Source organism: Coptis chinensis, chromosome 4, assembly GCF_015680905.1.
Source record: "Coptis chinensis isolate HL-2020 chromosome 4, ASM1568090v1, whole genome shotgun sequence".
Lineage (NCBI taxonomy): Eukaryota > Viridiplantae > Streptophyta > Magnoliopsida > Ranunculales > Ranunculaceae > Coptis > Coptis chinensis.
Genome location: NC_141459.1, coordinates 104,897,124 through 104,923,976, shown reverse-complemented (window position 1 = coordinate 104,923,976; position 26,853 = coordinate 104,897,124). Strand labels below are relative to the sequence as shown.

The 26,853-nt window shown below is 36.7% G+C and overlaps 5 protein-coding genes across 5 annotated transcripts; 3 read left to right on the top strand and 2 right to left on the bottom strand.

Annotated features, from left to right (window-relative positions):
* Positions 1-3,733: 3,733 nt before the first annotated feature.
* Positions 3,734-11,117, top strand: LOC147506574 (26S proteasome non-ATPase regulatory subunit 1 homolog A-like). Its single transcript, XM_086558665.1, has 14 exons — positions 3,734-3,950; positions 4,572-4,635; positions 5,423-5,528; positions 5,628-5,727; positions 5,811-5,979; positions 6,685-6,822; positions 6,897-7,249; positions 7,367-7,502; positions 7,614-7,862; positions 7,981-8,201; positions 8,297-8,555; positions 8,984-9,216; positions 9,323-9,845; positions 10,379-11,117. Exons 1-14 carry the CDS (start codon positions 3,805-3,807, stop codon positions 10,700-10,702), a joined length of 3,021 nt encoding a protein of 1,006 aa, XP_086414791.1. The 5' UTR covers positions 3,734-3,804; the 3' UTR covers positions 10,703-11,117.
* A 1,148-nt stretch (positions 11,118-12,265) lies between these two features.
* LOC147506573 (uncharacterized) lies at positions 12,266-13,740 on the bottom strand. Its single transcript, XM_086604271.1, has 3 exons — positions 13,458-13,740; positions 13,048-13,173; positions 12,266-12,681 (listed from the first exon to the last, which is right to left on the bottom strand). Exons 1-3 carry the CDS (start codon positions 13,566-13,568, stop codon positions 12,466-12,468), a joined length of 453 nt encoding a protein of 150 aa, XP_086460397.1. The 5' UTR covers positions 13,569-13,740; the 3' UTR covers positions 12,266-12,465.
* Positions 13,741-14,130: 390 nt separating this feature from the next.
* Positions 14,131-16,050, top strand: LOC147506572 (photosystem I reaction center subunit IV A, chloroplastic-like). The gene is made up of 3 exons (XM_086558664.1): positions 14,131-14,614; positions 15,277-15,342; positions 15,832-16,050. Exons 1-3 carry the CDS (start codon positions 14,372-14,374, stop codon positions 15,934-15,936), a joined length of 414 nt encoding a protein of 137 aa, XP_086414790.1. The 5' UTR covers positions 14,131-14,371; the 3' UTR covers positions 15,937-16,050.
* A 3,635-nt stretch (positions 16,051-19,685) lies between these two features.
* LOC147506571 (frataxin, mitochondrial-like) lies at positions 19,686-22,447 on the top strand. The gene is made up of 5 exons (XM_086604270.1): positions 19,686-20,045; positions 20,126-20,198; positions 20,606-20,653; positions 20,742-20,836; positions 22,169-22,447. The coding sequence occupies exons 1-5, from the start codon at positions 19,825-19,827 to the stop codon at positions 22,296-22,298; spliced, it is 567 nt and encodes a 188-aa protein (XP_086460396.1). The 5' UTR covers positions 19,686-19,824; the 3' UTR covers positions 22,299-22,447.
* Positions 22,448-24,512: 2,065 nt separating this feature from the next.
* On the bottom strand, positions 24,513-26,538 carry LOC147506570 (protein FAR1-RELATED SEQUENCE 5-like). The gene is made up of 2 exons (XM_086558662.1): positions 26,363-26,538; positions 24,513-26,170 (listed from the first exon to the last, which is right to left on the bottom strand). Exon 2 carries the CDS (start codon positions 26,166-26,168, stop codon positions 24,534-24,536), a length of 1,635 nt encoding a protein of 544 aa, XP_086414788.1. The 5' UTR covers positions 26,169-26,170; positions 26,363-26,538; the 3' UTR covers positions 24,513-24,533.
* Positions 26,539-26,853: the final 315 nt, after the last annotated feature.

The following is a 26,853-nucleotide window of genomic DNA, read 5'->3' as shown; positions in this document are numbered from 1 at the left end:
CAAATTATGGCATGTGGAGACAATGGATGCTGTTATGAGAGCATGTATCATATTGCACAATATGGTAATCGGAGCTAAGAATAAAAATTATGAAATGAGGAGGTACATTCACGATCCGAATGACAACCACAGATTCCACCCTAAGGGAACACTACATTGAAGGGACTCTACGAGTTCAATCAAAGACTATGCATGATAGACTTAAAAGCGACCTTGTCGAGCATCTATGGAGCATTATGGGTGACCGACATTGATTGTTGTAATCTTTTATTTATTTATTATATAATTAGAGTAACTCTAGTAGTATGTAATAAGGGTGATATGTAATAGTTATCTTTTATTTATTTATTTTTATTTTATGTGTTTGCAATCATGTATTAGTTGTCGTTCTATTAATAAAAATTGTAATTCATTTGCTAAATCAAATGAAGTAAATTCTAAATCACACAACATAATAATAACCACACAACATATCACACAACATAATAATAATCGTTATACAACAACCTCCTAGACTATCCTACATACGCCTCCTCTGCCGTGAACTCCTCCTCGACTGTCCTTGTGCTGAACTCTCCGTCTGTCCATGCTGTGATGAACTCACCCTTGTGCGATCAATCGGGCACAGTAACTCATCAATATGGCGTTGCAAATCGTCATAATCCACATGAGCCTGGGAAAGAAGTCTCTCTTCAACATCGAATACCGAGGGGCGCAAAGCCATCATTTACACAATGCTTGTCTCATATCTCATGCGTAGAGTCAACGAAATAATTATTCATTAATAATTTTTGACATTTTCATAATAAACCAAAATAATAAAACAAAACCAATAAAAATAATTACGAGAGATAGATGTCCAAGGTCGGGGCTCTAAACATTAATTGAGTGGCATCAATAGAAGAAATGGAACGGTAAATCGTCGCCACTCGGACGCTCAAACTGAAAACCCAAGGCCACTTGAGGGGATCTAGTCTTTGGAACAAATGTGTGCACAGGTCCTTTATGACGGGTGGCCAATCTGGAATTCCGCCCGACACCCAAATTGCTAACGTATGAATGTTGCCGACCCTACGGTGGGAGCAAATGACCAATAGACACCATGAACCAATAACGGTAGTATCTTTGCTCATAAGTCTGCAATGTAACTAGTAGGAAGCTCGTAGCCAAGTCCAATGCATGTTACTCGATGACTTGCTCTAAGGTCATGTCCTTAGCCTCGATACATGGGTAGGCGGATCGGGAGGGATACCAAAGTATCATGCGTAACATCTATCCCCTAAATACCACTCCATATCCTCCCACAAGTGAATACCATCCTCCTATAAGAAATGAACAATGCATATCTTCATTCGCCCGATGTACCTGGATGTCCTCAAGGCCTCCAAACAATAGAAGCACGTGTGCTAAGCTTCACGGGTTAGTTATGTTATGAGTGATCTCACTAGTCGACGCTGGCCGACAAGGTCCGTGCCAAGCCCCGAGCCCTAGGCCTCTCATCGGTGGGGTGAGGATAGGATTTGGCAACGAAAATACTCATAAAACCATACCTCTAAAGAGAATGACAAACCCTCCCATCACGGGGACTATTGACAACACCGGTATGTCGAGGGCTGCCTATCTAAACAACATGCAACAAATGATATGGCTCCACCAAAATCAATATCGCTTCAACTCATGCAAGTGCTCAAAGTTAGCTAGATATCCCAAATTAATCGTGGAATGACCAGAAGGAAAAAAGAAGACACCCATCAAATACATACAGAAAGCTCTTACATACTCATCAACATGTGTTTGACCATCATCGGAATCAAGTGACAAATAATCTATCAAAAGCGCAATCTGAATCAGTAGTCAACGGTGTAATGTATGCACCTTGATACCAGAAATTCTGTCCTTGTCATATGACTCCTCGGTCAGACAAGGGAAGAAAGTCATCATTTGGGCACAACTTTGGAATTCAGTGCTACATCTCAACGGATTACCTAATCCTATACTCAAACCCGATATCATGCAAAAATCTAATGGAGTGAAACCTAACTCTCCACGAGGGAAGTGAAAAGTATGTGTACTATCCCACCATCTCTCAACTAAACCATTAATAACTCCCCGAGAATGTCGGTCTTATTATAAGGGATGTCAACTAGATGAGCAAAGGAATTAAGCTAAAATTGCATCTCTAACATGGTCAAGTGCACCGACTTTCTTAATATCATCCCACCCGTCCTAAAAGCGCGTGGAGTGCACGAACCGATACATAACACATCTCGATTATGCAAAATGAAACTAAAATTAAAAAAAAAAAATAAAAATATCGTATTGAACTACTAAAATTAACTACTATTACTACTAATTTATGAAATTAAAATACATACGTTGTTCAAGAACAACTCTTGAGACATGCCTATCATGAAATCTCTTGCCTAAGATGGCTGAAATCAATAGCCTTCTAAAAAATTCAAAATCGACTTTGGCGATATTGAAGCAAAGAATGGATCGTCGACCTCGGCTCCTTGATTTCCAACTCGAAAGTGGTTGGTTCATCATCATCTTTTTGGGATTATCCCAAGCGTATGCACTATTTTCTTCTTCCTCATCTCCACCACTCCATCGTGTTTGGTTATTATAGACGGATTAAATCGTCGCGGAACTCATTTTTTTCCTACTAACTAGAGTGACCGAGTTGAAAAAAATTTGTAAAATGACAAAAAGTTCGTAGCGACATATTAAATAAAAGCCAAAGACGCGACATTAGTTTTTTTATCACACTCCATCGTGATCGTGTTTGGTTATTATAGGCGGATTAAATTTGAACTCATTTTTTCCTACTAACTAGAGTGGTGAGTTGAAAAAATTTGTAAAATGACAAAAGTCCATTTGTCGTACGACATATTAAATAAAACGCAAAGACGCTTGACATTAGTCTTGCTGGCGCCAAGATATCAACGTCACGGCGACAATGGTGCTGGCGGGCGCCAAATTTTGTTGAGTGGGTCCCCAATGAATTTTGCGACCACGAATTTGCGACCACCTAGAGTTGGTCGAAATTTGATAGCAAATTATGTGGTAGCATTCTTCAAATTTGAAGAGTATGCTACCACCACCTAGAGATGCTCTTATGGTTGACCTTATTTGTTTTCTAAATTAAATCTATTTAATTAGTGTCTTAAAGGAAATGATTTAAATTATGGACTTTATCTAACTCCTATAAAGAAAATTCATCACGCCATTAATTTTTTTTTTCCGATTTTACCCCTTGCCAAACACAAATATTACAGTTCATGCCATTTTTTGTTTTATTTTTTTTATTTTGTCTTTTTACAGGAGTGAAATGGTAGTTTCACGTCCATAACTTAATGAAAAATAAAATAAAATCGGAGATTGTTAACGTGGCGGAGACACGTACAAAGAGGCTAGTTTTCTTAATAGTTGTAACTTAGGGTCATTAATTATGAATGTGTTTTTATTTAAACTCCCACAATTTATTATATTTTGGAGTCCATATCTCGAGGCAATATATTGGGCGACAAGTGTAAAGACTACAAAAAAACACGCATGGAAAAAGTTTACAGGCCCAAAGACTGTTACGGGGCACTGAATAAGTGTTAACTCTGGGCTTCCAAACAATAAAAAGGCCCATGGACTTTCCAATTTCGTGTTCTAATAAAAAAAAGCCCAATAAGAAAAAATAGTCCCTTTTCCAGCAAGAAAACCAAAGTTATAAACCAGATCAAATTCCTCTTCCTCTATTTTATAAAATTTCTAGTCCCAACCTCAAAACCCTATCACACACAGTTTTCAATCATGGCGACTGCAATGGTCAGTTCAGCAAGTAGTTTATTAGCTATGCTTAATGAAGAACACCCAGTTTTAAAGTCTCATGCACTTACTTGTCTCAATGACCGTGTTGCTAATTTCTGGCACGAGATCTCCACAAGCGTACCAGTAATGTAAGTTTTATATTATCATTCTTCTATTTTCCAACTTAAATTTTGTATCTTTTCAGTGTTTTATTATTAATTGAGATCTAGTTGTTATTATATTAGTTTATTCAGCTAAGGGAGATGTGTGTGTGTGGGGCAATAGGGCAACTTTATTATGTATGGATGGGTGGGTTGTGTTTGATGTACAGCTTAGAGTATGGGGCGATATAGGTTGAGCATGCTCGATTGATATAAACAGTAATGCAATTCAACAACTTGAATTGTATTGTTGTTTGTACTTTTACTTAAGGTTGTGCAAACTTAAGAACTTGTTAAATTTTTAACTTAATGGAGCTAGAAATCTTCTGATGTGGTTCCATCTTGTGAATGTCCAGTTCCCTTGGTTTGTGCAGAAGTAATTGTTTAATGTATTTGCGGATTTTCCTTTAGATGAATTGATGAAACTGAATATAGTCATTTTAGTCCTTTACTGAAAAGATATAGTGAGTAGTTGCTGTTTATGCAGATGTAATGTTCTTTTATTTTGTGAAGAGATCGGTAGATAGTATCCTATAGTTCACTCTGTGCTGGGATTTTGTTATATGGAAGTGAAAGTTTATGTTTTCTACATTTGTTTATATTTTGCAGAGAAAGTTTGTATGAGGATGAATTGTTTGAAAAAAGGCAGCTGGCTGCACTGGTTGTATCCAAGGTTTGCCTCTTTTGTTTTCCTCCCTTAAATTCTTGTTCGTTGTTTAATGAAGATCTCTTGTAGGTTTGTCAAATTTTGATTTATGATAGCCTCAAAACTTTAGTATACAGTCAACACAACTGCTTGAGACATCATGTATGCTTATACACAATTTAGATTTAAGGCCTCGTGGAAATAAGTTAAATGAGAAATCAGTATTTTATTTGTTTTATTTAATCTGTTTAATAGTTGTTTCTGTGTGAAGAATTTTTCTTATGATGAGTTAAAAATTTGCTAATTTTTTTGCTGTCCACGAGACCTAAGCTAGAAACTGGACTAGTTTTAGAAATCACTGGTACCTTTATTCTCATACCTTTAGTTAGTAGCTTTCTGAACCTATATGCGAGGAAAAATATGTAGAACTTGTAAGTAGGCCTCGTGGAAACAAGTTAAATGAGAAATCAGTATTTTATCTGTTTTATTTAATCTGTTTAATAGTTGTTTTTATGGGAATAATTTTTTTAATAGGCCTCTACATGTTTTTAATAGTTGTTTTTATATGATGCGTGTTAAAAATTTGCTAATTTTTTTTTTGTCCACGAGACCTAAGCTAGAAACTGGACTAGTTTTAAGAATCACTGGCACCTTTATTCTTGTAGCTTTAGTTAGTAGCTTTCTGAACCCATATGTGAGGCAAAATATGTAGAGCTAGTAAGTAGTTTTTAACATTTTTGGAGGGGCTTGAGATATGTATCCTTGGGTTGATATTTATCTTTGCTTATTATTGATTTTGCTCATGTTTTTGCAGGTTTTCTACTACCTTTGTGAGCTAAACGATTCATTGTCATATGCATTGGGTGCGGGACCGCTTTTTGATGTTTCAGAAGACTCTGAATATGTTACTTCTCTCTTGGGTAAGTCTTGTAATTTCTCTAGACTATGTTCTCAAGTCTCAGCATTCTTCGTTTTTGGCTTTTTGCTAATTTCTTATGTAACTTTCATGAAACTTTCAGCGAAAGCCATCGATGAGTATGCTGCTATAAAGTCCAACAAGGAGCTAAAAAGAGAGGTGGATCCAAGATTGGAGGCAATTGTAGAAAGATTGCTGGATAAGTATGTTTTCCTACTTTTTTGTATATGTATTAAATCTATCAAATTAGACATTCTCGAGCTCAGTTTTAAAATTGTCTGTTTAGGTGTATTTTGGATGGTAAATTTCAACAAGCAATAGGAACTTCTCTCGATTGCCGGAGATTGGACAAGTTGGAGGAAGCTGTCATGAAAAGTGATAACATTCAAGCAACACTTTCTTACTGCCTCGCCACATCTCATTCCTATGTTAGTCTTAGGGAATATCGGCGTGAGGTAAGGTCTTCCAATCACCAATCTTCTCGATCAGCTATATCAAACTTGGAATTTATGCATAAATGCCCTGGCTAATGTTTTGACCAATTGCATGTATAGTCCAGTGCTTTAATACAATGGTGAATAATCCCTCCATAAACTTGTACATACTACTTAGAGAACTTGTTGGACATTATCCAGGTGCTTAAATGGACTACATTTTCACATTTATATGGCTACATCTTATCTCTTAATTGTGATCTCAAATGCAGATTTTTAGTTTCTTATCCTTTTGAAGTGATGGTCAATAGGTAAACTGTATATGCTGGAAATAATCATAATTAGTTCCACAATGCATCTTTCACAACATGTAGACATATTCATAGTTAGTGAGATGTTGTCAGAGTAGTCGATGTATTGTTACTTGATATCCCTGATCTTGATAATTCTATGAGAAAGTTGTTGGGAGTCGAACTGTAGCTGTAGCTTTTGGGTAAGCCATTTTCTACAGTTAAAGGAAAGCCTGGGATGTGGGTCCTGTACAATGAGAAACTTAGTTTGCGAACCACTTAATTTATCTTGTTAGTCACTTATTCTAGTTGCATTTGCATTTTTTTCTTCTCTTCAATAAATAGTTAAATACAATTAGGGTAATCTCTTCAGAGTTTATTTTTTCAAGGAGCTGATACTAATAGTCAATATGTTCCATTGCCTTCCTATGTACAGGTTGTACTTCTTCTAGTAAAAATATATAATAAGTTGGCATCTCCAGATTACCTGAGCATTTGCCAGTGTCTAATGGACCTTGATGATGCCGAAGGTGTCGCAAGCATTCTGCAAAAACTTTTGCGTTCTGCAAATAAGGTTTTTCTCTCTCATCCACCACTCCCATGTTTTTGAGTTGATTGCAATACTTACGGTGGTTTTTGTTGATGTAGGATGATGCATTACTAGCTTTCCAGATAGCGTTTGATTTGGGGGAAAATGAACGCCAAGCATTCCTTTTAAGTGTGAGAGATCTGCTTCCTGATCCCAAACCCCAACCTTCAGAGGTCACACAACATGGATCTAGTGAACCAGATGCCACACAAAATCAGGATGAAAATGTAGGAAGTGATGTTACACCTCCATCTGAAGATGTTAGCATGACTGATGAAGCTCAAACTCCTGTTGGCAATGTGCTGGACCCTGCTGAAATTACATATTCCGAAAAGTTAGCAAAAGTTAAAGGGATCTTGTCTGGAGAAACATCAATTCAGTTGACTTTACAGTTCCTATATAGCCATAACAGGTGAAGAAATAAATTGTATACTGCTATGATGTCAAATCATAAAATAATGAGTTGAGATTCTCTTGGAGTCTTGAAGGATTTCCTTGAATGTTGATTTTGATTTTTTTTCCCCCTTAGATCGGATCTGCTCATATTGAAGACAATAAAGCAGTCAGTGGAGATGAGAAATAGTGTATGCCATAGTGCAACTATTTATGCCAATGCAATGATGCATGCTGGAACAACGGTTGATACGTTTTTGAGGGAAAATCTGGTGACTAAATTTCCTGCTCATTGTCTTCTTAATTGGTTTTTTTCAGTTTAATGTAAACAATTCATGTTCATTGCTTATTTACTTGTTCCATTATGCTGTGTTGGTTCTCAGGATTGGTTAAGCAGGGCTACCAATTGGGCTAAGTTCAGCGCCACTGCTGGGTTAGGTGTTATTCATAGAGGTCATCTGCAGCAAGGGAGGTCATTGATGGCACCTTACCTTCCCCAGAGTGGCGCTGCTGGCGGTGGAAGCCCATATTCAGAAGGTGGTGCCCTTTATGCTCTAGGTTTGATTCACGCTAATCATGGTGAGGGCATCAAACAGTTTTTACGTGACAGCTTGCGCAGTACAAATGTTGAGGTATTTTCTGAAGTTTTATTACATACTTCCTTTTACAGTTTATATAGTCTCTTGCAATTTTCATGGATATCTTAGCCATGCCATTCTTAAAAGCTGATATGCTGTGCTGTGTATGTAGGTTATCCAGCATGGTGCATGCTTAGGACTTGGTTTGGCCGCCTTAGGAACAGCAGATGAAGAGATTTATGATGATGTGAAAACGGTGCTTTATACTGATAGTGCTGTAGCTGGTGAAGCTGCAGGCATTAGTATGGGCTTGCTGATGGTGGGTAGTGCTAGTGAGAGAGCAAATGAGATGCTTGCTTATGCACACGAAACTCAGCATGAAAAGATTATCAGGTAAAGTTAGAGCATTCATAGTTTAGAGTGCTAGGTTTCACGTTTCCCACCTGCCTGACCACCACGTTTTACCTTGTTATTGTATGCTACTGCAGGGGATTAGCACTTGGCATTGCCCTTACTGTATACGGTAGGGAAGAAGAGGCAGACACATTGATTGAGCAAATGACCCGTGATCAAGATCCTATCCTACGATATGGTGGTATGTATGCAATTGCTTTGGCATATCGGGGAACTGCAAACAACAAGGCCATACGCCAGTTACTGCATTTTGCTGTATCTGATGTAAGTGATGATGTCAGGAGGACTGCTGTGCTAGCCCTGGGGTTTGTCTTGTATTCCAATCCTGAGCAGGTTGGTACTTGTTTTTCCTTGTCATTTTCAGTTATATGCCTTTGAACGATTAGTATTTGATGCTTCCCTCTTTCTCTTTTGGGGAATAAAGAAACACAAGAGTAGGTTCGCTGCAGTGAGAAATAACCAGCATGCTTGTTTGGTCCCGTGTTCTATATATGTGTAGAATCAGTCATCATGTGTACAACCAGTGTGCAAATTATACTTCATTATCTAGTAACCAACAAACTTAATTTGGGTTAAAATGATAGAATAAAGAGTAAAAAAGTGAGCAAAATAAGTGTAGGTTGAGTGGAGTGAGCAATAACCAGCATGCTTTTTACCCATTCAAGGTTGTATTGAAACAATCATCATTTGTACAACGATTGTGGAAGTTAGCATGTTCATGAACACAACTGGCAATATCTAACCGTTTCTTTGGTGTACAGACTCCTCGCATTGTGTCCCTTCTCTCTGAGTCTTATAATCCACATGTACGATATGGGGCTGCCTTCGCAGTTGGCATCTCTTGTGCTGGTACGGGTCTTAGTGAAGCAATATCATTGCTAGAGCCTCTGACATCAGATGTCGTTGATTTTGTTCGTCAAGGGGCTCTTATGGCAATGGCTATGGTAATGGTTCAGACCAGTGAAGCTGCTGATCCTCGAGTTGGAAATTTCAGGTACTTTTTTGGCCTTGGAGTCTTGGACCTCAGCATTATTTCCATATCTCATTTTGACATCTTCCGTCACCATTTTCCTATCTTATTTTTCCATATCTCATTTTAGGCGGCAACTGGAGAAAATAATACTTGATAAGCATGAGGATACCATGAGCAAGATGGGAGCAATATTAGCTACTGGGATACTTGATGCTGGTGGAAGGAATGTGACTATTAAGCTGCTATCTAAGACAAAGCATGATAAGGTCACTGCAGTGGTCGGGTTGGCAGTATTTACCCAATTCTGGTATTGGTATCCTCTGATCTATTTTAGTAGTCTGGCATTCTCACCCACTGCTTTGATTGGTCTCAACTATGACCTGAAAGTCCCTCGGTTTGAGTTCTTGTCGCATGCCAAACCCTCTCTCTTTGAGTACCCTCGTCCAATCACACCACCACAAGCGATATCTGCAGCAAGAATTCAAAGTGCCGTATTATCTACCTCGGCTAAAGCCAAAGCACGAGCTAATAAGAAAGAGGCAGACCAGAAGGCAGCTGCTGAGAAGCTCTCCAACGAGGAATCTCCTTCTGTTGCTCAAAATTCTGGAAAAGGGAAATCAATTGCTGAAAAGGATGGGGACGCAATGCAGGTATTGAATACATCTTCCTTTCTTTGCTATACGACAGTTTTGAGATGTGAAAACTTAGGCATATCACAGGCGACCATCATTCCCTTTACAGTGTCTTAAGAATTGCATGATTTAGTGATATACATCTGTCATCCCTCTCAATTATTCTTCAGTGTTCTTACCCTTGTTTAGGTTTAGCGTGTAATCTTGGTTGTTTTAGTATTACAAAAAAAATCGAAGCATTGATTCAGCACTTTCCATGTTTCTCAATTTAACGGTCTGTGTTTTAGTTACAAGTAGTATTATTGCGTCCCTATGTACGAGATCATTGGTGAGAGATTATAGTACCGATATAAGGAAATGAATATCCACTCTGAAGTTGTGCCGATGTTCTCTTTTGCATGCATCATACTTGTGCTTGCAGCAAATGACCATTCTCCTTGAGTCTTAATTGTGCAACTTGTGTAGATGTTTCAAGTCATTGATGGTACCTTTTTAGCGGCGAATGAATCTTCAAGCATGTTGTTGAGCTGACTTTTTAATTATATTTTCAGGTTGATAACCCAGCTGAAAAGAAGCCTGAGTCTGAACCTTCATTTGAGATATTAATTAACCCAGCCAGAGTGGTACCAGCTCAAGAAAAATTCATCAAGTTTCTCGAGGACAGTAGATACACGCCGGTGAAGTTAGCACCATCTGGATTCGTTCTTTTAAAGGATTTGCGACCCAATGAACCAGAGGTGCTCTCTCTGACAGACACACCCTCGTCAATGGCATCGCCTGCAACAGCTTCAACAACTGGTCAACAAGGGCAAGCATCTGCCATGACTGTTGACGAAGAGCCACAGCCTCCTCAACCATTTGAATATGCCGCATAATTTAATTTTATCAAAGTCCTGATGTTGGGTGCAAAAGACAATTTCGGTTTTTCCTTTGTTTGAAGGTGTTCATCCAAGTGCTCCAAATACTGTTTGATGTCAGAAGTGGTTGGCCCTTCTTATCCAGACTTCCCTGGCAGTAACAAAAATTCTGTGGCATTGCTACGGCCTTCTTGTATGTCCTCTTTCAAAGAGGTGTGGGGTAGCTTACGAATGTGTAAGAGAAGCGAGGGGGTAAATTATGAACATCTGGTCTTTGTCTTACCTTTAACTCGGGTAGAAAAACGAGGATGGATGGAGAAAGCTTCTGTAAGTGATGTGTTATTGCTTCTAAAGAAAACTTGCATTTGTTTGTTTACCTTTTTTGGATACTGAGATTGTTGTTGCAGTATTAACATGGCTCTTCTTAGTCTTACTCTTTTTCGTTTTCTTTAAAGTGGTATGCTTCTTGAGTTTTAACTGTCCTAATGCCCATATGGTTCCTTGGGAAGGAGCTTATGTATGAAGTTAATCCAAAACTGTAATGAGACTGTCAACGTTTAAAAGCAAAATTGTCAGTCCAAAATGAATTTTCACACAAAACATCAAAGTAGGGAATTAGGCAATGTTAATACTGCAAAATGTAGAACTTGAACCGAAGCTAAGCTGGTTTAACATATTAAGTTAAAACTACTGAAAAATTTTTATTAAAAAATGTAGAACGGGCATAAGTTTTGAACCGAAGCTAAACTGGTTTGGCCCAGCCCACAAACTTCAGTGCTAGTTTTTTACGGTGGTCGGTCTTGTATGCCATAATGAGGATTGAGGAACAAAGATGGAGACTCGGGAAGGGGGCACGGATGGGGACAACCACAAACGTAATACAAGCGTCTAAAAATCTTGAAACTATATCCTCCAAAGATTTTTCGAAAAATGTAACTCCCTCCTTTCCTAATTTGACCAGACAGGCATGGGTGCTAAACTTTCGGTGTCCGGATTATGGTGTGGGTGCTTAGCATTCGGTCTATATGTGGCGATTCCAGCACCCCGAGTTTAACTACCCATCCCAGAGTATAGCTAAGAAATGACGTTGCATAAAAAGCACCAGTAAATTCACCTGTTGCATGTTCATTGCAATTTGCAATCACGAAAGTTTCAAGCGGAATGTTTTTTTAGTACAGCCAAGAAATATCCACCAAATTAAAAAGTGTAACCTTTTTTTAGTGGTGGACTCGTGGAGGAATCGAAGTGAAAATCACCAAAGGCAGAGAGGGGTTTGGGTCTGAAGTTTTGGGTTGTGTACTCGGATGTTGCAATGCTTCAGCTCAACAACTAAACAACTGAGTGTATAAGAATGGTAGAAGACGAGAAGTTATACGATAATGTACAATGTCACATTGGTAGAAGTATATCATGTTAGGATATATGAACATAATTGTAACATTCTAAAGAAAGATCATCTGCAATCATGGCGTTAAATAACTAATATATATCACCCACTGAAGTGTACTGGTTTTGGGGTATACAAAAATGTTGGTGTCTCGACCTTATTAATGTTCACTAGTAATACACAACCACAAGACATTTTAAACTAATAAGCATTTTATTGAAATTAAGAAGAGGGAATACTAATTACTTACAGATCCCTCTTATTTACATTTGACAAATAAAAAATGTCGTGAATAGAGGGAAAAAATGATTTAAGTACATATTTTTATAGGTGCAAAAACTGGATCGAGGTCAGCGGAAGAGCATGACATTGTCCTGTTTATCCATGGGATCACTTAGTTCTTGGTGTTCATGCTGCGCTTAACGGTATCTGCGCTTTTTTTGATTGTTTCAGCAGTTTGTTCTGCTTTCCCAACCACTGTATCCTTGATTTTTTGAGTAGTCTCTTTGGCGGAGCCCCATGCATCTTGTGCTGTTTTCATTGCTTTCTCACCTATTTCTTGTGTATCCTCAGGTACTTTTTTTGCTGCTTCCTTAGTCTTTTCGGCCATCTGGACAATCATGAATGAAAAGGATTAGTCCATCCTAAGATAAATTGTATTGTTCCTAGTACAATGTCTTTCCTAATTACCATGAATGCACGCGATAGCCTCCAAATCACGTGCATCGGGTAACCCCAGGAAGAGTTAAACCAAGGACTTCTGAGAAGTAAGACTAGGCCAATGGTTCCACGCGGTGAGCTGAGGATTGACTTAAGATATCTGATTGTGCGATTATATAGTCATTATAATTTTGATAAGAATTAAGTATCCTTAGTGAATCATGTCTGTTCAAATACTACAAGAAGTTGGGATCAAAAGTTTTGAAGTTTTCAGTTTATTGTAAAAGACCAATTTAATTATCTGGTAGCTAGTTACCTCTTCGGCACCAGAGGCTGCCTTATTTTTCACTTGGTCAGCTTTGTTCCCTATTTCTTTGGCACCTTGTTTCACTGACTGAGCGGCATTGTTGCATGCTGAAGATGCCTCCTGTTGTGCATTTACCTGTAAAAGAATCCAAAAAGTTAAAAATGCAGATACAAAAAATGTTCAAGGTATGAACATATAACCATGTGTAACTAACACACAGCAATTCAATTTTCTCTAAAGCAGCTTGCGCCCATATTTATCATTTAAATTAGTCCAGTGCAACGGAGCATCCCTTAAAGAGTTGCACCATGACATTCTTTTAGAAGACTACAACTTTTTATTTCCATTTCCTAAAACAAAACTTACAAACTTCACTATCAGATACTTAATGAACAAAACTTTGACTCTATAATACGCACTTGCAGTGGTCTTGGTGCAGCAGTGACAAAAGACTTAGGCATCCAAGCATTTCTTGCTCCAAATTGACGGAAGTTGGTTATGGTGGTCATTTTTAGTGTCAAGCTTGCCATATTTTTCTCTCTATTGAAATTCAAAATTTCTCTGTTGCACTATGAATGTGTATACAATGAAGGTTGTATTCTGTATATATAGTGAAGGTTTGGAACTCATCAAATGCACGTTCTTAGGCAACTATCTCTCCAACGTTGTGGATGTAAAATGTCTTAAAGATATGAGTGAACCAGTTTCATAGTTGTTTTGTAGCAGTTTAGTTTATTTAGTGATGATCCGGTCTTATAGTAATCCAATTTCAAACCAGAACTTTTTGCACAAAGTGACATATGCCATTTAAGCATTTGTTGGAATTGGATAAAGTTTTCAATAAAATGAAGGGAGAGTCGGAGCATTATTTACGCATCGAAAACTAGTGAGTAATGGACTTGTAATTCTCGCATGTCTTTGATCCTAATCATCTTTGAAATGTGAGCTGCAGTAATAAAAATATCTCAGACAGGAAGTACTGTACCAATGGCAATTGGCAAATACATCATTTTCTCAATTATGCAGGGGTATTTCCCAAGTCCCAACCATGTTATCAATCTAATAAAACACATTTTACTTTACGCCAGGGATGAGGTTATCCAAGGAAGTTGGATAAGATGCTCATGTGGCAACATCTTAGTGGTGCAAAATGATTATTGCCACCTTGATAGATGGTGTGAGGTGTAGATAATTCAACTAAAATTAAGATAAAGATTTCATATGTCCATGGCCTCTAAATCGAAGTACAAGAATTGAATTTTTTCCTATTCGATCTAAGACAAACTTTTCAGTTGGTTTATTTGGACAGAGAAATAGAAAGAAAGAAGTAGCCATGGCTACCTGTAACATGGCCTCTGCAGCCTCAGGATTTGTTATGACATCCAATCTCAACACGAACACTACCACCTCTTCATCCAGGATAAACTTAGTCTTTTCTCCTACTAAGTTCAACAATTCAAGGCTAGTTGTACGTGCATCAGAGGAGGCAGCGGCAGCGGCACCAGCAGCCTCAGTTGCTCCCAAGGATGCTAAAGCCGCAAAGCCTCCTCCAGTTGGTCCCAAGAGAGGCGCCAAGGTATCCACACACTCAACCACTTACAACCATATTACTTAAGAGTTAGTATAAGTGCATAACACATATTTAAACAGAGATTAACTTCTTAAAAACAAACTATTCAATAATATCAAATGTTCAACTCCTTTTGCGGATGGATGCATTACATGGTCGTTTCGTTACGAGCACGCACAAAATAATTTTAATGTGGCCAATCTCCTTGAACAGCATATATGTTATTACTAATGTATCTGTATGATAATATAATAGACATAGACCTGGTCGGATCTATGGGCAAATGGGCAATGCATTCTAGCTAGGTTTATGAGCTCGGCCAGGTTTAGACATGCTTAGTTGATGCTGTGAAAATTTAAAAACAAAATCCTAGCCTCCTAGGATTGTTCAACTCAATCAAAATCTCACTGAATCGAATCAACTGGACCAAATAAATTATACAGTGAGTGAGTGACTGACATTAGGAGGATCACAAATGAAGACTTTGATAACTTGACAATTGATCGAAAAAGGATGAGAAGAATGTTCAGACATTATTTGTTACTTCACTAGTCTTTTCAAGCTCAATTTGAACATAGCTTCATGCCAGTAAAGAAAAGAAGAAAAAAATGTTTGTGATTATATCATTGTTTGTTATGGTGAATTTTGGGAACTTCTTTTATTCACAGGTGAAGATCCTTAGGAAGGAATCCTACTGGTTCAATGGCATAGGATCTGTTGTTGTAGTTGATCAGGTTAGTTCTCATTTATGAATTGCAAGTTACATTCTTGACTACACACAAAAAGTGTTCTGTACTTATTGAGGATGTCTAGGCAAATTCTTAGTGAAGTCTGTGTAAATTGTTCCTATAAACTTGAAATGTGAAACCAGGTTCAAGTTATACACATTCCTATCAGGAACAGAATCAGGAATTTAAGTTAATTTAGGGAGCAGTGGTTATATTTTTGGTGCAATTGTTTTTATAGTTTCTGACATTCTTCATAGGATCTAGACATCTAGCCAATTACTTAGTGTAAATTATCAAGGTCTGGTCGCCAGCTGCCCGTTTCCACCCTTGATTCCTAGGGCAAACCTAGGAATTAGATCACTCTTTCTCAAGTCTCAAATCTTGCTCTTATTCAACCGCCCAAATAGCATATATCTAAGATGGGCTTCACTTGTTGATCTTGAACTTTTAGCTATATTCTATTGTGAATGATGTTAATTAAACTACTTTGAACAGGATCCAAGTTCACGCTATCCAGTTGTTGTTAGGTTCAACAAAGTGAATTACGCAAATGTATCTACTAACAACTACGCATTGGACGAGATTCAAGAAGTGAACTGATTTGGAGGGATGCTCATGAATCCCATTTTCAGTTGTAGTGTATTATTTCTGGATTATGTATTATACTTTTCTGTATGATTTCTTCTAATCTATCCTATTTGTATTTTATCTTAATTGCGCCAAGCACACGTACTTGTCAACATCAACTATCTACTTGGAAGTGGAACAATGTGGTTAATATAAAAAGAGATTGCTTCCAGCCAAAGAAAGAATGGAACTGCTACTAAATGTGTGTGCAATGTGCGTGTTCTGAGACTGGGTAGTGTTGAATGAATTTTCTTCAACTAACTTATTCATGCTATCTAGTAGTCAAGTGGCTTCGAATCATATGGACATACAACAAAATGCATGAGAAGTTTAGAACAACACACTTTTCCAATGACGAAGATGCTGGGGATATGGAATTTTTATTATGGACGTACAGAAGGCTAGAATGAGAACGTAGTCACAAGTCACAACTATAAGGGAGTGTCGCCAGATGGGCCCTCAAACCATCAAGGACTCGAGCCTTCGGGTTCCATCTACACATGTCACCATGGAGGCCCAAAAATCAATATCATCCAATATACTTCCCTACACAGCTACACTATACGTCCTGCCTCCCGCTCGAATAGGCAATTTTTGAATTCCCTATTTATCCAATTTAGAAGCACCCTCTCACTGAAATGTGAACAAGCTCCCCCTTTATTATTGACTAGTATGATGCATGTGATGACGCACATGTTGTTTTTATCTACAAATCAAATGATTAAGACAATGAGGGCAATATCATAAATATAGAAAAATAATATGGCAAAACAGTCCTAAAAAGTGTGACCAAAAGTCACAAATCACAAAATATTATAGTACTGTTACAGGACTGTAGCTCAGGATCATGATTTTTAAATTAGTTAAAGATTTAGAAAAGAACCCCTTCGATCACTGAAATTTTATAATTATTCTCCATTTAAAAATAATAATACTTAGAAGAGCCTCTTTTATATCACTGAAGTTATATATCTTTTATATCTCTGAAGTTATATAATTAGTCCTCCAACGTTTTTATACCACTTATTGCAAATTAGAATCCAAATAAGTCTGGATGCTTATCCATCTTGAGGGTCAGGGTCAGGTTTAAAGACTTAACCGATGTGAAGCACGGTTGGTATACTTGTCACAAAAAGATGGCCCAATTGGACATTGTAACTCATTTGTCTTACTTAATCAAAAGTCAACTTAACAATAAATATTATGTTTTATGTTATGATCATATCTCACATTCCATTCAATTTCAACAAAAAAAAAAGAATAAAAGTTCACTAATAATAAAATTGCTTTCATGATAATGTGAGAAAATGAATCCTAATATAATAAGACAAAAAACATTTTTGATTTCAAGAACAGACCAAATACATCAAATTGATTTCTATGCAATTATTTTTGAACACATCCAAATAATCTAGAAGACGTGAAAAAAAAAAAAAAAAAAAAAAAAAACTTTAAAGATTAAAAAAAAATGTTAAATGTTTGCTCTATAGTATGATGGTTGTTTGCTTAATGACATGCTGCCATAAAAAAAATGAACGAGAGAAGAAAAAAAGATTATTTTACTTTATTTATTTATTTACCATTTACATTTGACAATTTTTCAATCTCCAAATTAACTAGTCAAAACCACATTCAAGGCACTTATTTATTTTTTGTTAGTTAGAGAAGTTGAATTGTATAGATTTTAATATTTAAATATGGGGAGGGATACAGCCACAGGCACTGTAGCCACATTCTAGCAACAGTCTATCCCAGCTCTCCATCTGTTTTAATCTAATGGTCATGATGAAAAGTGTAATCGCCAGTTTTCACTTAGAAATAAAAGGAGGGTATTTTCGGAAAGCAAAATTTACCAAAGCCCAAAACCCATTTTCTCTCCAAATCAGTTCGACCTTCTTCTCTCCAAAATTTGGTTCGATCAATTTCTCTAAACCCTTCTTCACTGAAACGTCGACTCCTCTCTCTATAGAGATACAATCGTCACCTTAACATCATAAAACATTCACTGAATCAAAATCATGCATGATGTGGTAAACAAAAACTTAAGGCACTGGTTGGTAGTTGGTACTATGCAAATATTTGTCACTCCATGAATGTGCACAGCCTAAAACTCTACAGAGCCTCAAATTTTTGCGCCGCATCAGAATACTAAGAATTTTTCCAAGAACAAAGAGAAGTATCCACTAAATATTTGGAGAAGCCATCTAGATATTTCAATTCAACGTTTGGGAATTTGTGACATTGCACCATAATACTGTTTTCCATAAAGGCAAGGTCAAAACTCAATGTTTCAAAGGGCCATGCAAACAGTTCTCTTGAATACTGCATATATGAATTACATAGTATTGGGTACATTTTCAATCATTAGTAATTTAGTATACTGCATACCAATTACATCTTTGTTAGCAATTTGGATGTTTCTGTGTTTCCGTGACATGAATTCCATCAAGATTGGAGCTTTCTTCAAAGTGCGATTACTTGGAGATTGAGTGCTTGAACATTAACATTTACGGAAAACAAGATGCATTTAGAGAAATTGATCGACGTTTTGGTGAAAGAAGGGTTTAGAGAAATTGATCGAACCAAATTTTGGAGAGAAGAAGGTCGAACTGATTTGGAGAGAAAATGGGTTTTGGGCTTTGGTAAATTTTGCTTTCCGAAAATACCCTCCTTTTATTTCTAAGTGAAAACTGGCGATTACACTTTTCATCATGACCATTAGATTAAAACAGATGGAGAGCTGGGATAGACTGTTGCTAGAATGTGGCTACAGTGCCTGTGGCTGTATCCCTCCCCTTTAAATATATGTCCATATTTCGAAAGAGTATCTTTGCACAAACACATTTTGTGATAATGTCTCCAGTAATTAATCTCGGATCTGCGTCATCCACATTGAACATACTCGTTAAGTTGAACGAAAATATTATCTTCGACCATTGCTCGTCGTATTGATGTCAATTAATAGAGAAAAAAATTAGTTATTTTTGTTAGGACATCTCTAATGGAGAGTGTAAAAATCTACCTCCACATAGGCCCCATTAAGATTATACATTTTATCTAACTCCCAAATACATAAAATATATATTTACTACTTGTGGCTTTTCCAATGGTAGGCGGAGGCAAATGTGTAAAAAGAGATAACAATGGACTTAAACTGTCACAGCCCATTCAAAATAATGAAACATGACAGGATTGGCCTGTCGCAAAGGCTTAAAACAAACAATGACATCTTTTTTTCATATGTGATTCAAAACAACGTTTGTGTTTTGCAATAGTTATAATTCACTAACGACGGACTTAGACTGTTGCAAACAGAAAAATAAAACTTCAAACGTCCAAGTTTTTAAGTTACACATACGTTATTATAAGTGACGTCCGGGATTTTTTATTAACTAATAGCCGGATAAGGAATTCCCCACCCCATCTATTAACTAATAACTTATTACCTACTATATACAATTCCCATTGGAATGAGTTTTTTGGCACTTAGAGTGTAAAATTTATACTTTATACTGTTTACACTCTCCATTGGAGATGCCCTTAGAGAGTATATATGTATAAAGAAGTATTGGTCATTAATATTAGGGTTTAGTTTAAGTGGTCACGTCGGTCTAGATGTAAATATTGTTGACATACTCAAAAAGGCTACTAGTCATCATTTCTTCCAAGTTCCAAACAAAGCAAGATGAAGATGTGAACTAGATCAAATACAATAATTCTAGGGAGACAGGGAATGAAGCCCGTTTTAGTGACTGGCTGACGTGGCTATACTCTCTCACGTGAGTACTTACAAAAGCAGAAACTCAAATATAATAGAGAAATTCAACGAAAAACAAACACTCAAAGTGTCTGTTGAGCAAGATGTTTTTATCTTCTTCAAGATGTCTGTTGAGCAAGATAACAATACTGAAATCTACATCCGTACTATCTTATTTGATATCTTCTTCTTCACAATCTCTTCTAAAACCACTCAAAGCGTCTCAACATTCTTTCTTTTCTCCTACAATCACTTTTAGAGTGTCTTTTTGTTCTCATCCTCTAAATCTTGATGAAGCTCAAGTATCTGCATCAATTGATTATCAGTGCGTAATACTTATCTCAATCAGTGTTTATTTTCTTTGAATTTGTTATGACTCTAAAAGGGTTTATGGTGGAATTGTAGGTCTCTTTTGGAGGAGGATGAGTACCATAAGTTAGCTGATTCTACAATCCATGATCTTCAAGAAAAATTTGAGGTAGATATTTTACGAAATTTATGGTCTCTTTATTAATTGCTTAATAAAACATAAAGTATGTTTTTAACTTGTATTTATTTATCTTGAAAACAGAGTTTGTGAAATTTATCAATTTTTCGCCTACTAAACATATTTCTCTGAAAGAGAAAATTAACTTTGCAGACTAATCGAAATCACCAATTGTTGTTTGTAAAATAAAACTAGATTCTGTAAGGACACCGCTTTGTGTGAAATTTATATCAACATACTCTGGGGGTTGTTGTTAGATTGAATTATTCATAGTTCATATAAGGAAATTTACAAAATTTTCATCTGTATCAATCCCCTTAATATTGTGATATACAACTTTGTGCTTTTTTGTTCATTTATTTATTTTTTCTTTGTTGTTTTGTTGAAATTTTGTTCAGGAATATGGTGATTGCAGTCAAGTTGATAGTTTCGACATAGATTATGGAGTGAGGACAATTGTTTTTGGATTGCAATTGCTTTAAAGTGTAAATATAAAGCATTGATTTTAAGCTAACTTTGTGTGTTTGTTGCCAGAACCAAGTCTTAACTCTCAAGCTTGGGAACTTGGGCACCTTTGTGTTGAACAAGCAAACGCCAAATAGACAGCTCTGGTTATCGTCCCCTGTGAGGTATTAAATATGCAATTTATGTGTTACAGAATGCTTTACACACTGGAAATTTTTCATTTTTCCTTTTCTAGACCTAGAGAAAATTCCTTATGGAAGCTTCACAGTTCAACCTCCTTAAGACGTTTATGAGGCCTTTTGTAGATGCCATATTGCTTTAAAGAATTCTATTAGTATTTGATTGAAGGGGTCGGGGAGGGGATAATCCTACCTTGAAAAGGAAAGAAGCTTGTGTCTCCACCACTCAACGGCCTTTTTATTTTTTCCACCAAAGGCCATGTAGCTCTAGTACTTACTCTACCTTAAAAGTTAAAACAAAGGGTCAACCAAAATAAGTTTCAGGAAGCATGCCTTCCTTAAAGCCCAAAGACAGATGCACTTCTCTCCTAGCAAGTGTATGATCCCCGTGAAGATTTTACTCGTCTTTACTTCCGTTACAAGTTAAGTGCTAGGATTGATTGTTTGTCTTAACTAAATTGTTAGTCATGGTTATATTTCATTGTCGTTTGGGGGTATACTTCATTTCACGTTCTAAAATCCCATGAGATCTTACACATCTGTCAAATTATGTCTTCCATCTTGTAGAAGGCATTAAGTCAATTTGTGATTTTGCTATGCATCAATGACACGGAGACAATGGTGCTCAACATTGTACTAAATATCTTAAAGAATGGTTTCTAGGGCCATATAGAAATTTAGCCAAACCAACTCATGATTGCTGAGACACTAGAACTTTTAGAATTGACTGCTTTTCATGGATATAATCTTCTCGTCTTTTATCAGTAATTTACCGTGAGTATACAATACATTGGTTTTGGTAATTCGAATCACTAAAGGAAACATGCCTACTGACATATTTGGACCTTTTTTTCTGTCACTGTATGACGCCTCATCTAAAGTTTTCTTCTGTTTAGTTGAGGTGTAGCTCCATGTCAGTAAAATAGAAATCATTCTCGAAGGGGATTAAGGAGGTTTTGACAAAATTTTCACAAACTAGAGACACGTACATTGTGTCGTATGTGTCTGACACAGACACGTGGATATATATCCGACATGGATTATTTTTAAATATGGTGTGTCCATGCAATATAGCTAATAAGATATGATCAAGCCTTCAGAATGATTGTTTAGTTCAACTTGTAGCAAATATTTAGTTTTATGCTATTCTTTTAAATCAAATGCATTGCAATAGGGAATAAGCCAAAAAGGTTGAATGGTTGATAACTCTTTCATTATATACTATGCCCTCCATCTCTAGCTATGAACTGAATCGTTTCTAGTTATTTTTCTTTTTTTTCATTATAGTAAGTTTCTTGATCATTATTCTTCTTGCAGTGGTCCGTCAAGGTTCGATTGGGATAAAAGTAGTCGAGCTTGGGTATATAGGCATACTAAAGCAAATTTATTGTGGTTTTTAGAGAGTGAAGTGGAGCAGTTGTGTGGTGAACCCATCAGTCTTTCTTAAATTGTTGTAGAAACTAAAACATAAATGTATTGGCATGGATGATGTGTTTTTCTTGGAATATATATTTTAAGCAGTCCTTAATAGTTTTGGATGTATAAATGGAACAACTTTCACATTGTATCCTAATAATAATCATCATGTTGGTGCGATTTGTCAGTGATTTTTTTTACTTTATTAATTAGCTCAAAACAATTCTCAGATGATACCGTAATCAGCCATGTGTCCCTTGTTGCACACTTTCAAGCTATGCCTCCTGTTGTTGCAAACTCCATCGAATTACTTCACATTTGATTTTTTGATTCCAAAAAAAGTGTGCAAAGACGCAAAGAGTTCGAGTAAATTTGTCGAATTGACGGAATTGTTATGCCAACTATTTTCTCTATAGCCTACTCATACTGGTTTTTGCTGTGTGATATAATTTAAGGAAGAAGACTATTATAAAAATTTGACAGCATTCCACCTATAATTTGGACTAAAGCATCTAATATAGGAGAAAGATAACAGAGCCTGTTCAAATATAACATTGTAACACAACTTGTTCATCTGATACATATCTTGCAGCCCATAATTTTTTTTATAATACTAGCAGTCTAGAAAAATGGCTGACACTGGAACAAAAAAGGACAAAGCGTCAAAACATAAGCTACAACATGTCTAATTGCTTATTTTTCGGGATTAAATCCTTAGCCTCTCAAAAATGGGTAGTAATCTGCCCACTCAAAGCTGACGGCATTTGAGAAGCCCATGCCATTTCTGCCATTGGAGAAGCTTCTTCTAGTATCGAGTCCCTGGTAATTGGAACTACTCGGGGTGCCTGGTACATTTAGGAAGCCCATGCCATTTGTGCCATTGGAGAAGTTTAGTCTAGCATCGAGTCTCTGGGAATTGGAGCTACCTGGGGTGTTCGGTACATTTAGGAAGCCCATGCCATTTGTGCCATTGAAGAGAAGCTTCTACTAGCGTCGAGTCCCATAAAATTGGTGCCATTAGGGATGCCTAGTACATTTGGTTCCTGCGAAACACTGCCTAGAACATTTGGTACCTACAAACAAGGCAATGTCGAAGGTTGTTATATGTTAAATCCAAGAAAATATACCTTAAAATAGTTTACAATATCAAAAAGAGATACTCCAAGGTTTTTGAGATTGATAAACTATTTTTTGAAACAGTAGAAAGAAGTCAAGGGGTATGATAACAGTCATAACACAAAGATAAAGAAGAGTTACACCCTGTAGATAACTTCATAACAAGAAATCTTTCCAAATTAAAATGTTAGAAAGGCATGGGAATTGGTTGGAAGTGTGCTCAGGCAGAGAAAAGTGCAGGCCATACAAAATTCTAAAAAGTAGATTAGAAAACAAAAATAACATGTAGCCTAACATGCACTACCAACTAAAAGGATAAAATGAAGTAAATCACACAAACCGGCATATTGAGATTGAACGAATCATGTGTCCTGTATTTTTTTGAACCGTGTATGGCGTAGCTACTTTGAGAAGCCTACACAATGAAAACAGAAAGTGACACTAGGTATGACCAATACAAACTAAACATTGACATTTCTTTAAATTAAAAAAACTAACATTTTCCAAATTAATGGTATCCATGTTCGTTCCAGTATCCCTCTTCATCCCCAGCTCTTTCTTTTTTGTACCCTTCTCTTCTAATCTCTTTTCTGCCTTCTTCTATTTCTCTTTTTCCTTTCTAACAACTTTTTCAATCATAGATTCAAACCGTTTACTGCATGGACGACCCTTACGATGGACAACTAAAGGACTAAGAATTTTGTTGCTTTCTACTGCCAAAGGATTTCTACCACCACTATGTACTTGTGTACGAATTTCAGGTGTACTAGCATGACTGCCTTCATCAATTTCATCACTTATCTTTAGTTCGTTAAGCAACCCCTTAATCCAACGGAAAACCATTTCTGTCTTACCTTCATTTTCAGCTGCCAAGTCTGCCGCTTCAAAAAAGGCATTACACATTCTATCAAAGCGCCCGTTTTCAGGGTTTAGCTCCCAATCAGAATATATAATTTTAATCTTTTTATGATACCTCTTCACATCCTTCCTCCACCTACGGATAATATATATATTTATCTGGTAAAGTATAAATTTGTTTATGGACCAAGACAGTAATGACATGCTTACATAAGATTCCCCTAAACTCAAATAATTGACAATTGCACTTAATGTCAGAATCATTCTCTCTGAAACAAACTCTAAAAGTGGCTCAATGAGTCTTTGTCCCTACAAACATGTTTTGCGCAACATCGTATACCTGAAAGCCACATTCCTCTTTAACGGAAGAAATAACACAGTAAAGTTGACCTTTCACCTCATCTTGAAACTCCTTGAATTTTGCTGTAGTGTAAGCATCTTGAACTTGTTTCTCGAATGGATAATCAGTAATGCATGGAATCCAACGATCAAAAGAATTGAAATCCTCTTCATTCTCCTTTTGCACCTTACTCCGTAGTGCGTTCTCATATTGTTCAACAAATTTCTTTAAGCTTGTCTTTGAATTAACATAACCATCAAAAAAGGTATTCATACTTTCACTTCTTTGAGTCAAGGACATTCCCGCCCAAAAGGTATTTCGTAAAAATATCGGAACCCAATGACTTTTTCCACTATACAACCCACTCAACCACTTATTCTCTTCAAGGTTAAATTCTTTGATGAAACTATTCCACCGTCCATCAAATTCTTCACAAGTCAAAGAGTCATAAACTGCTTTTTGCATTGCATACTTGATAGACTCATACTGAGTGCAACCACTTAATTTCATGGGTAACTTCTTCATAATGTGCCATAAGCACCACCTGTGACGTGTGTTGGGAAAGACGATTTCAATAGCTTTCTTCATTGCTTTGTCTTGGTCAGTGATTATAGCAGTGGGAGTGTGACCATTCACACATGCAAGCCAAGTCTCAAAAAGCCAAATAAATGTCTTCTCATTTTCATTCGATATCAACCCACACCCGAAAAGTGTTGACCGGCCGTGATGATTAACACCAACAAACGGAGCAAAAGGCATATCATACTTGTTAGTCAAGTAAGTTGTGTCAAAGGTAACGGCATCCCCAAACTCCTCATAAGTTGCCCTGCTCCTTGCATCTACCCAAAAAACATTTCTTAACCTCCCATCATCATCCATATCTATCAAATAAAAAAAAATTGCATTATTAGCTTGCATTTTCTGGAAGTAGTGTTGAAGTGCCATAGCATCCCCACCACCAAGTGTTAGGCGCCTATATTGGTCGACATAATTATAGGAATCTTTTTTGATAAATTCCAGGTTCTCATTCTCACCAGCTTCATACAAAAAAGAACCAAAGATTTTGCTTGTATTGATGCTCGCCTTATCATTATATATAAGTTTCCTTTTCACATAATTGCTCATCTTCCGATTCCTCTTGTAAAATCTCGATTTTCCAGGACTCAATTCATGATTATGATCCAACGTTAGAGTCGTTACCCGCAACTTTCCATCTGAACATATAGCAGCTCTAATCTTAGCCTTACATCTAGTTTTGCTAACAGGATGTAATTTGAAAGAATTCCTTGACTTGCATTTTGAAATTCCCGACCGAGCGCATGCAAAAATCACAAACTTAACCGCCCCATCTTGTCCCTTTTCTGTAGATCTTATTTTCACTGGAAATCCCTTTTGATTACCATATCTAGTAAAATGTTCCATATACTCATCAATAGTGCCGAACTCCATTCCTAGTTCTGGATCTCCTAGAACTTCTTCAACTTCATCAACTTTTTCATTTTCCACACACTCTTGAAATTCAGCTACATCCGCCATATCCTTTTCGACACCGTACTCGTCAGTAATACCAGGTAACTCATTTTCCATTTCTGCAAGATGAAATTGAATGATTACTAAATGTGTCAAGTGATACAATATCAATTTGATTTATAACATTTTGAAAATATGGTTTAATACATGTATATACGAAGGATTTAACAGATCAAAATGAGTTTGTAAGCCTCAATGAATTATAAGTATACATGCAAAATAAAAACTTAGTTAAGAATACAATCAAATACCTAAATTATGATTGATATGGTTGAAATTAACTAGTTTTGATTTATCAGTGTCTGGAATCTCTGAAAGTTTGAAATCCCAGTGATGAATCGCTTAGAAAAAGAGAAAAGATGAGAAATTTGAGCATGGACGAAAGTACAGAGAATAGAAGAAGAGACGTTTAAGTTTCCACTTTTTCCCACTTCTTCTTTAGTTTCCAACTTTCCCTCTCTTTTTAGCATTTGTAGCCTTTGTTACTATTGTTGTAAGTATTCGGGTGAGAGAGTATAGCCACATCATCCACTCACTAAAACGGGCTTCATTCCCTGTCTCCCTAGAATTATTGGATCGAATATATAAAGTCATTTGATGAGATGCCCCACTAAAGTTGAAAGTCAGCATAGGATTGTCAATTTCATCAAAATTGTTAGAAACCGTGTTCAACATGTTAATGACTGTTCTTACACAGTCCAAATGGGGAAGCATAATATCAAACCGATAAGACCCGCAAAGA

Coding starts and splice junctions, on each gene's coding strand:
- LOC147506574 (XM_086558665.1), top strand. CDS start 3,805: ATGGCGACTGCAATGGTCAGTTCAGCAAGTAGTTTATTAGCTATGCTT. Junction 8,556..8,983: donor TGTATTCCAATCCTGAGCAG/GTTGGTACTTGT, acceptor TTTGGTGTACAG/ACTCCTCGCATTGTGTCCCT. Junction 9,217..9,322: donor CCTCGAGTTGGAAATTTCAG/GTACTTTTTTGG, acceptor ATCTCATTTTAG/GCGGCAACTGGAGAAAATAA.
- LOC147506571 (XM_086604270.1), top strand. CDS start 19,825: ATGTTTTTATCTTCTTCAAGATGTCTGTTGAGCAAGATAACAATACTG. Junction 20,199..20,605: donor ATCTTCAAGAAAAATTTGAG/GTAGATATTTTA, acceptor AATTTTGTTCAG/GAATATGGTGATTGCAGTCA. Junction 20,654..20,741: donor GTTTCGACATAGATTATGGA/GTGAGGACAATT, acceptor GTTTGTTGCCAG/AACCAAGTCTTAACTCTCAA.
- LOC147506573 (XM_086604271.1), bottom strand. CDS start 13,568: ATGGCAAGCTTGACACTAAAAATGACCACCATAACCAACTTCCGTCAA. Junction 13,174..13,457: donor CTGCACCAAGACCACTGCAA/GTGCGTATTATA, acceptor ATTCTTTTACAG/GTAAATGCACAACAGGAGGC. Junction 12,682..13,047: donor CAGCCTCTGGTGCCGAAGAG/GTAACTAGCTAC, acceptor ATGATTGTCCAG/ATGGCCGAAAAGACTAAGGA.
- LOC147506572 (XM_086558664.1), top strand. CDS start 14,372: ATGGCTACCTGTAACATGGCCTCTGCAGCCTCAGGATTTGTTATGACA. Junction 14,615..15,276: donor GTCCCAAGAGAGGCGCCAAG/GTATCCACACAC, acceptor TTTTATTCACAG/GTGAAGATCCTTAGGAAGGA. Junction 15,343..15,831: donor CTGTTGTTGTAGTTGATCAG/GTTAGTTCTCAT, acceptor TACTTTGAACAG/GATCCAAGTTCACGCTATCC.
- LOC147506570 (XM_086558662.1), bottom strand. CDS start 26,168: ATGGAAAATGAGTTACCTGGTATTACTGACGAGTACGGTGTCGAAAAG.